At 39.7% G+C, this 12,880-nt stretch overlaps 1 protein-coding gene across 2 annotated transcripts in view; it reads left to right on the forward strand.

The window, feature by feature from the left end:
- LOC145996749 (uncharacterized) overlaps nucleotides 1-12,880 on the forward strand; it is a 470,158-nt gene that overhangs the window by 425,135 nt on the left and 32,143 nt on the right. For both annotated transcript variants that reach the window (XM_083133278.1, XM_083133282.1), the window contains exon 6: nucleotides 12,022-12,258. In XM_083133278.1, the coding sequence (XP_082989404.1) occupies nucleotides 12,022-12,258 (237 nt within the window). The remainder of the gene's footprint in view (nucleotides 1-12,021; nucleotides 12,259-12,880) is intronic.

Raw genomic sequence — 12,880 nt, forward strand, 5'->3', positions numbered from 1 at the left:
TGGAATTCTTGCAATATAATTAAAGGAGTACTGGCGAAACTTAAAAATGGGACCATATATTCATATTACAATGTAGAAGAGGATCTCGCATCCCAGACCTAATGGCCACATTTCGTATTGTCCCTATCTCAGCGTAATATTACAGTCTGTTCTGCCCTAAATTGCTATTATCATTGTTGGATACAATAGCGAGAGTTCCCTCGTATCTTTAATGTGTTTTTACATTGTACGTACGCTTGATACCAGTATCTCATTTGACGGCACAAAAGTTTACAGCGCATGTCACTGCGCATCAGTCATTTGACGTGGTAGAGAAGACTCCGCCCATTCACCGCTTTTCGTTACTCTGCGCAGGCACAATGATGGACTGCGCATGATTCATCTGACGTAGCTGAGAAGAATCCACCACTCATCACTTTCCGTTATTCTGCGCAGGCTCAACAATCTACGTGTACATCCCCCCCTTCCTTCCGCCACCTATGGTCCAGAGCATCCCAAATTGAAACACATGTTCTAAAACACAAATAAACTGTTCTTGCTTAGGCCTAAATGCCAGCAACATGCATATAGACCCTTTTTCTAAGATTGCTTAGCGCAACAAATTAGAATACCAATTATACAGGGTGATTGGTAATTCGACCTATTCCTGGAAATGGGTAATACTAAGCACATTTGCAATAAATTTGACCTTATGCACCGGGGGTCGGAAATCAATGGGTTTCGAGTTATTGCAGTTTGTAGATTTTCGTGAAATATTCCGACTTGCGACAAAAAACTAATAATTGTGAAAAACTACTACACCCTGGACACTTAATCGACACGTTGCTAACAGCTGACGAATGAGTGACTACTGGGGAAAAATTCATGCCCAAAATTTCCATACCCACAGAAAGAAACAGTCATTGGTGCACACGTCATGAAGAAATTTGGAAATTATCGTTTAAATCGTTAAATCCTGTTAAAATTGCCTCCCCCGGTTACGTATGCAAGCACGCAGCCTGCGGCGTACTTCAGACACAGTCACTCGCGTTGACACCCTGTCTCTTATGTCTCAATTCTCTCTCTCAACTCTTCTTGGGAATCCACTGGTGTACTGTAGACTAACTCTTTCATGTGACGCCAAATGTAAAAGTCGCATGCTATTGAGGACACTGAAGACCCCCATCATCTGACAAGAATTCTGTGGACGGACGAATCGAAATTCGACGGCGATGGTATTACTAATTTTCATAATGCGCATTTTTGGGCCCCTAAGGGTCATAACCCAAGAAAATCTAACGAAAATTCTCACCAGAGAAAATTCTCACTAAATGTGTGGATGGGAATCATCCACAATCATGTGATCGGGCCATTCTTTCTGCCACAAAACCTAAACGGCATTAACTATGAAAACTTCCTAAGGGAAGAATTGACGACGCTGCTGGAGGATGTGCCGCTCGCCACAAGATGGCGTATGATTTACCAACATGATCATGATGGCTGCCCAGCCCACTATTTCCGGGGTGTGCGACAGTGGCTGGACGACAAGTATCCCATGCAATGGATTGGTCGAGGCGGCCCGAAACCCTGGCCGGCGAGGAGTCCGAATTTTACGCCATGCGACTTTTGCATTTGGGGTCACATGAAAGAGTTAGGCTACAGTACACCAGTGGATTCCCAAGAAGAGTTAAGAGAGAGAATTGTGACAGCCGCCCAATGAAACTAACAGATGTGTTTCACCTCAGGCTATCACACTAGGGCACTTTTAAAGACAAAGGAGAAAGTTGGTTATTCTCGAACATATGCAATAAATTACATACACCTTGCAACCCTGAAATGTGGGTACAGAAGAACGTGTATCAATTGTTATGTTTTCTGTGCCTTAGGTGGTTGCTGTTTGCAGCGAACGGCATTCCAGATTGTGTCTACTTATGCTGACGTCGTGTGTGTGTTTTTAAAATGCCATATTCTACACAGGAAAGACTGTTTATTGTTAAAGAATATATCCGAACATCGTCATATTCTTGCGTAAGAGAAGCATTTAGGGATACCCACATTTCAGGGTTGCAAGGTGTATGTAATTTATTGCATATGTTCGAGAATAACCAACTTTCTCCTTTGTCTTTAAAAGTGCCCTAGTGTGATAGCCTGAGGTGAAACACATCTGTTAGTGACACGTGACAGCAACAGTGTTGCCAGTGTCCTGCGTAATATTGTGAAAACATCGATTTTTGGAACAGCCCATTTATTCCCTTCTGCAATGTTTTTGAAACTTCGTCAAAGTTATTTTTCTGTCAAATTCATTAGATGGCCATCCAAATTGTTCGTTGGTATTGTGAAATGTTGCAATAATTTACCTCAGTGAGTTCTGTGCATCAATATACACGATTTGCAAATATTTCTTTTCCGCCTTTGGCAACACTTTGCTTATTTGTTATTAAAATATGCATGTTCTTACATATGTTTGTCTCTCTAAATTTTCCCAATATACAGGGCATTCTCTTGGCAGAAAGCGTTTCTTCTCATTCCGTTTCGCTATTCCGTTATACGGTCGTAAACACCGGGTTGCGTGACTTTTCGGACACTCTGTAGTATCAGTGTCACTGAAATGGACTTCCTCGAGGAATCTAACCCTGGACTCCTTAGTTACAGGACGCCAGTGGTCACCCCTTTGAAAAAATACGTAGGCTGCACAATCCATGTTGAAATGCGATGACTTTCATACACACAAGAAAAATTCGACTAAAATTCACAAATTTACGGAGTGTTAACGTTATATTGTAACATGCAAATATCCTGCAATGTTCTGTAGCGAACACAATGCAACAACGTGTCTGTATATATCTGATTGTATTACCGCAGCAGATATATTGCTTCGTGTCACAGATACAAAACAAGCACCGCTTTGACGTTCGCCGCTCAATAAATCCATTTGAATATTTATTAGCCGCCATGATAAACACTGGGTCATCAATCAAGTGCGTGAAATACGATATTCGTGCGTAAAGTTCATTCTAGTGCGTAATTCACTCCCCTCCGGCTCGAGCTATGCTTCCATTGTGTTATCAAAACAAATGAAATGTGATTTAAGAATCGCTTATGTTGTTCCGAACTAACATGGTATCCTTTTTTTATTATCTTTTATTTTTTATCTCGTTCGTTCGGAGAGCATTACAGTAGTTTTGCGTGCGTATCGAATTTCAAAACTTCATGGAATTGAAATTTTGCGAAAGTTACTAACAAAAAAAGCTCGGAGCATTGTAAACTAATTAATAAGGTATCAGATTACTGCAACTTTGAACGTGATTGTAATTGGTAGTTGACCTAACCTTGTAAACGAATTGAAGGTTCGTGTATAAGCCTCATGCTTTGTTTGGCTGTCATATAAATTTCAGTTAATACAGGACGTTTCAAAATTATTGCAACCCTAATTTTGATCGCTTATAATGCGTATAAACCCGTACGAGATATTTTTATTAGGTTTTATACATTACGAAACCTTGTCCGTTAAGATTACTGAACTGAACCCTGTCCCAAGAATCTGGAAGAGAATGGGCGGAGCTAAGCATTGAGCGCTGCTACAAACGGCTGGTAGCTGCAGTCGGTTTTTGCCTCACCTTTCCCTCTCATACGAGCCCTCTCGAGTCGCTACTTGTGCAGAGATTTATTTTCGTTCGCTTGCTCCACAAAATGTCCAGTTTACTCCATACAAGAAACGTCAGAAATTAATAGCTAAAGTCAAAGTAATTTGCCTCCATAAATCTAATTTGTAGAAAGAACGCTAAAATGGTTTTATGGGTGATGAAGAGGCGACATTTTAGTACTATTAGTTTCGTTCTCTAAACTCTAAATCTGTAGCGTACACAGAGCTTTGAAAATGTAAAAATTGGGCAGTCATGGAGCGGGGTCTTTAAAAGGAAAATGAGCAGCAGCTGTTTAACCGTGGGAGATGTTCAGTGCAGGGAAAATGGATTTGATTAGCAACAATAGTGACCACTCCAAAGTGCGTTAACGCATGAAATATGCCATCGCCCTTAAGAAATTATCATTTTTGTAATTGAGCGAACTGCTTTACTGCATGCTTCAAGTTTATTGTGCTTCACTCCCTCGTTGCTTCGGTCTTCTGGTATCCGAAGTCAAGGGCCACCCTTATACGAAGGCGGTGGTGATAGATTGCAGCTAATTTTGAAACGGCCACCAAACCTTACGCACTGTCTCCCATTGATGTATGGTAGCTGTTGAAGCGAGTGGTGGAAGGTCTTGTTCCTGCGATGTGGTGAACGGGAAATGGAACACCCCCCCCCCCTTCCCTCACGGAACAAGCAAGTCGAAATTCTAAGCGAGCCCTTTTGGTCATAATTTTTGTTTTTTTAATAATCTGAATTCTCTTATTTCAACTCTTTCTGCAGTTTATATTTTAATTGATGTGATTATGTAGGAACCCAAATTGCAGCGTCTCTTGTAGACTATCTCTCCTTTCTTCATAAACTGAAAAGAGCCTCACCAATGACGCAGTGGTGACGTTGTCGCCATGCAAACCAGGGATCCGGGGTTCGATACCTAGTGGAGGCGCATAGTTTGGATCCCAGTTTAATCTGTAGGTCCAGTCCCGATTAGCCTATCCGTGCATAAAGTGGACTTGAAACAAAATCTGAAATAATGTTTCACTCTTGTCAATACATGTAGAGTTTTACTATGGAAAACGGAAGTTTCTTTAACAGAGTGACAGCTTCACTCTTTGTCGTTTAAACAAAAATTCCTGTGTTTGAAGGTTTTTGCTTCAGAGAAGCTCTGAAATTTTACCTGGTACAACAAAGTTGTTTTCAAAGGTTCCTCTCCTTTGGAAGGAGGAATCTTATTTTCGCTAGCTTCCTCCTGTCAAAAGAAACGCGGGGGTGGGGCCCTCACGTAACGAAATGTTTCCCACACAAATTACTTCAAGATGAATGTCTTCACAAACAAGTACATTTACTCGCCGGCCTCCGCGGCGTGATGGTCAGCAAAACGTGCTACGAATCCATAGGTCCGTGGTTCGAACCTTTGTTAAGGCAGTGTATTCGTACAGTCATCTATTACAGCAGTTCATAAATCATGCTCATTATCGCATTTAATTCAAGAGATAGAAAGAAAATTATTTACATTTTCTTGCTTTCTTACAATCATTCCCTCAAACCAAATGTGTTGTCGGCTTCATATCTTGTACTGTAGAAGTAAAAATATTGGGGGGAATGTCGAATACATGTTAAGAATGAGACAAAATGCTGAATGAAAGCGAGGTAACGAAAATGTATATGAAATTCTTTGAAAGGTACTAAGTTAAAGCATTCCGTTTGTAATGCAAACCTACAAGTATTTTTAGGAGTATTTGTAAAACTATTTCTTCCGACTTGGTTCGCGTTGAATCACACACTCCATCCTCTCTTTTTTTTTTATCGTTGTATGTGAAGAGCGCCTTAACACCGCTTTAATTAATTAGGAACCTTGTCTCTTGCATGAACTACCTCCTCAGTTCGTCGTTAGTCAGAAGTCATTCACCCAGATTCGAGATCTCACTGAGGCGTTTGAGTGTGTTCGTACAAGCTATTCATCATAGGGAGGCCAATGGAAGGCACATCTCTTAACAGGCTTAAACATACTAGCTAGTTCGAGGAGCAGTAACAAGATGGCGTAAGTGTAGGCTGCTTTCGAGTCGGTCCGCGTTCCTTTGATAAGTCCGGCTGAATAGAAAATGTCTGGAGAGGTGGGACTGCGCTAATGAAAACCCAAGCACGGCTTCCTCATTAGAGAGATCAGTTATTAAACCATGAGTTTACTTTCACAAGGCCACGGCTGTTGGTATTCATGGGTTCAGAAGAATATTCAAAACACAGAGACGTCTAGTCTAATATTGAGTTTTCTTTTACGTGAACTGCTAAGGGGTTTGATAGTAGATGCGTGATAAGACTTTCTGTTCAAATACCGGGTGTCCCAGAAGTCTTTCCCTGATTACAAACTTTATTCATATCCGCTATATGTGAGGTAGAGATGTGAAAGTGGTGCCAAAATGTTGGAAAACTAACCAAGTTTTTTTGTTCCAGGTTTCAGTAACGTGACCGTAGTGTAGCAGTGTCAGTTCCCAGGAAACCGGAAATGTTCATTAATCAGGAAAATGCTCAGTGTGTCCCCTGCTATCATTAGGCAACATAGCCTGTACAATTTGCACTTTGTATGCACGAAAAAATAAACGTTTGTGTAAGATATCATAAAGATAACTTTTTGGCTGATGTTTAACGTTGTTTGGAATCGCTGAGGTTGATGGTTCGACCACTTCTCGGTAAGTCAGCAACAGATTCTGTGGTCTTGAACTTGTGATACCACGACTTAATGCTCTCGACATCGGGCGGCATCTTTCCATAAGTTGTTTGAAAGTTCTTCTGCACTGTTATTGGTGACCGGGTCTCGTGACACACTGATATTTTTCCTGATTTGTGATCATTTCCGGTTTCCTGGGCACTGACACTGCTACACTACAGCCACGTTACTGAAACCTGGAACAAAATAACTTGGTTAGTTTTTCAACATTTTGGCACCACTTTCACATCTCTACATTGCATATAGCGGATATGAATAAAGTTTGTAAACAGGGAAAGACTTCTGGGTATCCGAACACGGAATCTTGGGTAGCAGCAATATTGTGAGCCGTCCATTCTTAGTACTGGTATACTGAGGCGGAAAATCCCTATTCATGTTAGTGTCGCAAAGTTTCTGTTACATAACAATCTTGATAGGGGGTGATAAACGTCTTGTTGAGGATTTCACTAGATAAACTTTAAAGAATATCACATGTAGTATGGGAAGGTCGCGTTGCCGAAAGTTGTTCTTTGTCTCACTGGGTGAAAAGCAGGATGATACTTTGAACTATGTTTCATCCACCCGTCCGTCATCGAAAGAAAGCTTTCTTTTTGCCAGTCTTACCAGATTTTTCTCTATGTTCCCTAAGTTTTTGCAAACATTGTTTTGCGACTAGAACTTTATTTTACTTGCTACATTGACGTTGATTCTAAACATGCAAATTTTTCAACTTCCAGCCGCTCCGACCCAAATTTTCTTCTGTACGACTTCTGGTAAGCGTTTGATATAAGCCGAGGTAAAATTTGAGTAAGACATGCATCCTCTTTGTGTGAAAAGTTCCCAAACTTCACAGGAGAGACGGCGACACATGTTTCCAGCATCCTTATCCGCTTGTACAGTTTTCTCTTTCTCTGAAACGATGTTAGTCTCACCCCTGCTATGCAAACCCCATCATCAGCATCCTCATCACTCTTCCTTCAACGAGGAAACTCTCCAGAGTTGAGAGTGCGGTGAAGGAGATTCCCATCTGCTTAAGTCTTCCCTTGATGCATTTCCTGCCTCCTCCTTCCCATTGGGTTGAGCTTAGGAAGCCATCTTTCTCTCCCTCCGAAGATATGTTATGATTCTTTCTATATTATCCTGTCGACGCTTTTTGTCGTTCCGGAACGCATGCGCTTTAACCGTATCCCCAACCCCTACCAAAAAATATCGTGAAAAAGTGTGTGGAGGCATAACTTTACGTTCGACCGAAGATTTTTGTTTGGAAACCCTAAAACTTGGATGACTACTGAGCTGTTCTTCCTTTTTGACCAGGGACTTGCGAAAGGAAACGGCATCGATGCAGCTTTGCCAGGGAATTGGTGTTAGTTTTATTTATGTACCTTTGGTCGTGCGTGGTTGCCTTGTATTTCTATTTACACGTATTTACGTTTTAGAGGCCTAGAGTTTTTTTATTTATTTGCTTTGCCAGCCTATTGGCTATATTTTTATTCATTTGCGTATCATCTCATTGAATTTGTTTCAATTTCTTCTTTGTGTGAATACATTTTTATTGCCAACGAGTTACCCGATCATCCCTTCAATTAGTTCCTGCTATCCCAATTGACAGGGTTTTAATACACTTGAACATCGCAGAATTGATTGTAGTTTTATAGCGTCCGTTATTGCTACGGGGTTTCAAATGTACTTGTCTTACCCACGAATACAATTTAGTTTTACTTTTTATGTCATGCCAAGCGCGTTAAGTAGTCAACTTTAGATCTCGCCGCTGATGTTTTTAAGTTCGAGTCGAACTGTGCACGAACTCTCTTTGTGAGTGTCCCTTCGACAATTTCACCTAATCATCACTCATATTAAAACATGCGATCCTAAATACCAAAACTACAAATACAATTCATACCAATGAATTGCTATTAGTGTTATATATTTACAGAACACAAATTTTTTACATGAGCATGTGACTTGATAGGTTTTACTTTTATTTAGAAACCTAACGTGCCAGAGTATCAGTGTTAAATTTTCTTATAGATTTTATTGAAAGTAAGCCTTTTTTTCACTTTCTTGTTGGCCAAATTTTATTCTGCTCATTATGTTTCGTTACGTACGGTTCGCTGTGATTATTTTTAATTTTTTTATATGCCCTGTCAGAAAATATAAATCCTGTCACTTTTATCTGATTTACATATGTACCAATGAATGTTCATCTGTTTTTACTTATGTACCTAACGTGCCAGAAAATTGGTCGTATTTATTTACGTCGATGATTTCGTTTGAGTTTTATTTATTTTCATATTGTATCACTGCCAGTGAAAACTGTAGCTTTAGTTATTAATCTTCCCACGCCATTAAATCGAATTTATTATGTACTTAATTTCCATTATGTTAATGACAAAATTTTTACGTGTCATAGCCAAGCCGGAGACAGCTGAAAATGAAATTGATAGACAGAGTAAGAGACGAAGATGTTCTGAGACATACAAACATGGGAGGTAGCCTGTGGAAATCGGTCGTCCAGAGAAATGTAGAATGGTAGGTCACATTCAGACATATGAAGGCATAATGAAAACATTATTTTAAGGAAGAATAGAAGAGAAACAACATCGGCAAGCCCCGGATGGAGTATATCAAAGAAATCCCTGAATATGTGAAATGCGAAAGCTACACAGAACTGGAGACAATAGCGGAAAACACGAACAAATGGAAAAATACAACAAACTATGATTAATATGATATAGTCCAGTTTCACAACCTGTTTTCCTTGAATACAAAAGCACAAGAAACAGGAAAGAAAGAACATAATCAAATAAGAAATTGATGTTTATTGATTTAGTTTATTTTACTCCGCCTTTCTGCAACTTTTGACTAATCGTGAAGATGGTGAATGGGGGTGAGATTGATCAAGGGACAATAAGGAACAATTAGGGACGACACGACAGGAGTCCAGAGTCTGGCTGCGAGTCCAGATGCCAGAACCTCCTTAGTATTCACACCCACGACGCCCCTAAAATAGGATGCGAGCAAAAATGGTAACGGAAGGTGTAATTTTTACGATTTTGTTTTCACATTCTTTCTTCAGCCTTGACCAAACCAGCCCTGGGTTGAGCACATTCGACGCCATCTCTTTCACAAAAAGAGTGGTTGAAGTTCCAATTAGAATCAATTTTGCAGCTTTTGTTTAACAAAATTTAACTAATTCTCAGACTAGAATCAATATTCCCTTTCATTTAGCGACGTAGTAACAAGGAAAAAACTGAAAAGCCCCTCCTTAACATGAAGCCTCTACTTGTTAAGCTACGCTTTACGAGCACGTTAAAGTAGAACTCGAGAGAAGAACATATATCAGATCCCACTTTCTGAAACTCTTGTATTCCGATGCCGAGTTCCTAAGGCACTTAACGCCGGGTAGATACTTTAAAACACGATACGAACACTGAAAAAAAGAACCTAACAGATGAGATTTTTGAATAAGAAACTCATCCGACCACAAACACAAAGAAAAATCCCCTCCAGCAAAAATGAGAACTCTGGGTGATCATGTTTTTTTTTACTCCTCCCCGTCGCTGCATCCAGCACCTTATTCTCTTTTTTCTTTTCGCTTTCACTTTCCAATTTAGTTCTGACGCCCCACACCCTTCTTCATCTCTGTTTTCTTCGCTATGCTCTCTTCCACTCAATTCGTCCGTTTCACACAAACAAACTTTATGAGGTTTTTTCCTCTCATAAATCAGGTGAATGTAATCCGGTTGAACGGAATGTTCTCCTGGAAATTCCAGCTTTGGATGCTCAAGGTTATTTTTCAGCCTCCAGGTTGCAAAAAAGAAAAAGGGGGAATAACAGAAGTTGAAAGAGGTGGCTGAAACCACTCTTTTTCATTCCCACAATATGTTTTTTTTTTCCCCTTGGTGATGATATCATGCACAAAGAGTATCATGTTAAGAACTCTGAAAGATACTTGTTAGGTTTCATATTCCTACTCCTCAACGGCAGTGATACTCGAAGAGGAATAGAAAACGGTTTGAGAGCCTCTATGAAATGTTGGGGATATGTTTTGTGCATCTTGACATTTTGTGTCGCTAGATTGGTTTAGTTTCAATTTATTTACATTATTAGGGTGTCAGAAAATGGATCTGTTTTATTTACTTACATGCCGTGTCAATGATTCAGGATGGCTACTCACCGGGAATTCTGCGTGAATTATTAACTCCAGGAATTATGCGTGAATTCTGCTTGAATTTTTCTCCGTAGACGTGAAAAATTTCAACTTTTATTAATCCAAATCCCATTGAATTTATACATATTTATAAATGCCCTGAGGTGAATTTTTCACAGTTGAAGTTTTATTTTTGTCTAGGAAGGAAAAGAATGCTGTGTGAAAAATAAATCATAATTTTCTGGTTCCACTTACTTTGTTAGTGTCCTTTGTAGAGCAATCTGACAGACGGGAGATTATTGCAAGATATCTTGAAGATGATTACGTAGATTTGAGTTTGAAATTCTTATACAATTAACAATTATTCGCGGATTAGAATATGTGCCCTAACATTTATGACTTGTGTTTGAAGATGTATTTTGAGACTGAGTATGTGAAATGAGAATGTAAACTACGGACCTCAAATTAAATGTTTTAAAAACACAGTTTTAATTCAATTGAATTAGAATTTTTGAATACATTGGAATCACACAGACCCTTTATATTGTTACTATATTTGTATGTGTATGTGTGTGGGTGTTGAGAGGCGGTAATACGTAAGGTTGAAATAGAGAAAATACCCTTGAATTTTTGGAAAATTTGCCTTGAAAACCGGGAATTATACTTGATTTTTATCATGGTCCTAGAGTAGCCAGATTTCTTTTGAGTTTTATTTATTTTCATCTATCTTTGCTCGTAGAAACTGTTCAGCTTTATTAAATAAACTTTCCATGTTAGCGAGTTGACTAAATTTGTGCACGATTTCGCATTCTGTAATCTCGAGTAAATGCACGATAAGGGAATATACTTGCACGAGTTCTAGTTTATTTATTCCTTCTTAATATGTCAGAAAAATATTTCTTAATTTTACTTATGTACATAACTTGTTAGTAAATGCTTTTGAGTTTTATTCATTTCTATCTATCATTGCTCGTGAAAAAGTTCAACTTTTGTTAGTGAATTTTCCATACCAGTTGAGTTCTCGAATAAATGCCCAACAATATGGCCAGAAAAGTGGTCTCCCTTCAGGGTTATGCACCACCAATGCAGAGCGACTATCACAGCATAGAAATTGGCTGAAATAAGGTTCTACAGATTCCTAAATTTGAGAGAGAAAAAAAACTTGGAGACCCGATTTAACAGAGTTTCCAATACCAAATATTCAGGGAGGAGTGTGTTGAATAAAAATATTAAAACCATTGGCATATCTAATTCTTCCTCTATACTCCATCTCGGGAATCTCTAAAGCAAGCGAACGAAAACAAGTGCCTGCGAAAGTAGTGATTCGAGAGCTCGACCAATAAACGCACAAGAGGGGAAGTCAGTACATGGAGGAAATGCGTACTAGCTACCAGCTGTTAGTAGCAGCGCATACTACTTCGCTCTGCTCACTCGCTTTTTCTCACTTCCCCCCCCCCTCCCTACACAGATTCCCGAGACAGAGTATAGGAAAGATTTAGACTTACTAGCACCGTGTTAGGGTTTGTTGCATATTAACAATTTCTTTTTGCCTTTTCTTTCAGTGGAAGAGCTGCTCTGCCTGGCGACGTGGAAGGAGGGGTCCTCGAGGTACCTGGTGGGCAAGGTCTCCCACAACCACGCCACGTCCAACGAGGACAGGTACCGCTGTTTTGTTTATGAGAAGTCGACCGAGGAGCAGCAGAAAAATTTCGATTTCCGAGTGGCTCAATCAGGAGACGCCACATGTAATGGGCTGTTTACGGCTACGGAAGGTTCCCGGACGATGACGCTTATGAAAGGTAGGTGGTTGAAATTATATCTGCGTAATGATTCTTGGACGCTGTAGCTTGCAATACATATACATTCAAAAACGAAACTGGAGCTTTTAATAAGTTCTAAGGCCGTGTCGTACTTGATCATACTTGAATCGAACATCCTCCAAGAAGGATATCACAGTTCACTCTTCATGCCGTGGACTGGAAGTGAAAGTCTTTCGAATTGCACTTCGACTGCAGCGCCCAATACAATCAGTAGATAAAACTAAGCACACATTGTTCTCCCTGCGTTTCGAACACTTGTTTCTCACCATAGAAATCACATAGCATTTTATAAAGCTCTGATACTTACAATTGAACGCATTAGAAGAACTACAACCAATATCTGGCTGACTTTCGACTTCCACTATTTCAAAGAAGTGAACAACGAGTGCAGAAGTCTAGCAAGGAAGGCTGCATTGCCGAGTCCTGCGCTTAATTGGCGCTTTTGAACTGCACTAGATGACGTCACTTCCCACAAGACCGTGCTTCAAGCCTGCATTTTGGATCTTTCGGACAAATCATAAGAATAGATATCGGTATTTCTAAATTATGCAAACAAAGATTAAAATATTTTAATTAGGAATATATATTAATTAGCAGTTAA

Source organism: Lepisma saccharinum, chromosome 1 (genome assembly GCF_977018435.1).
Source record: "Lepisma saccharinum chromosome 1, izLepSacc3.1, whole genome shotgun sequence".
In the NCBI taxonomy this organism is placed as follows: Eukaryota; Metazoa; Arthropoda; class Insecta; order Zygentoma; family Lepismatidae; genus Lepisma; species Lepisma saccharinum.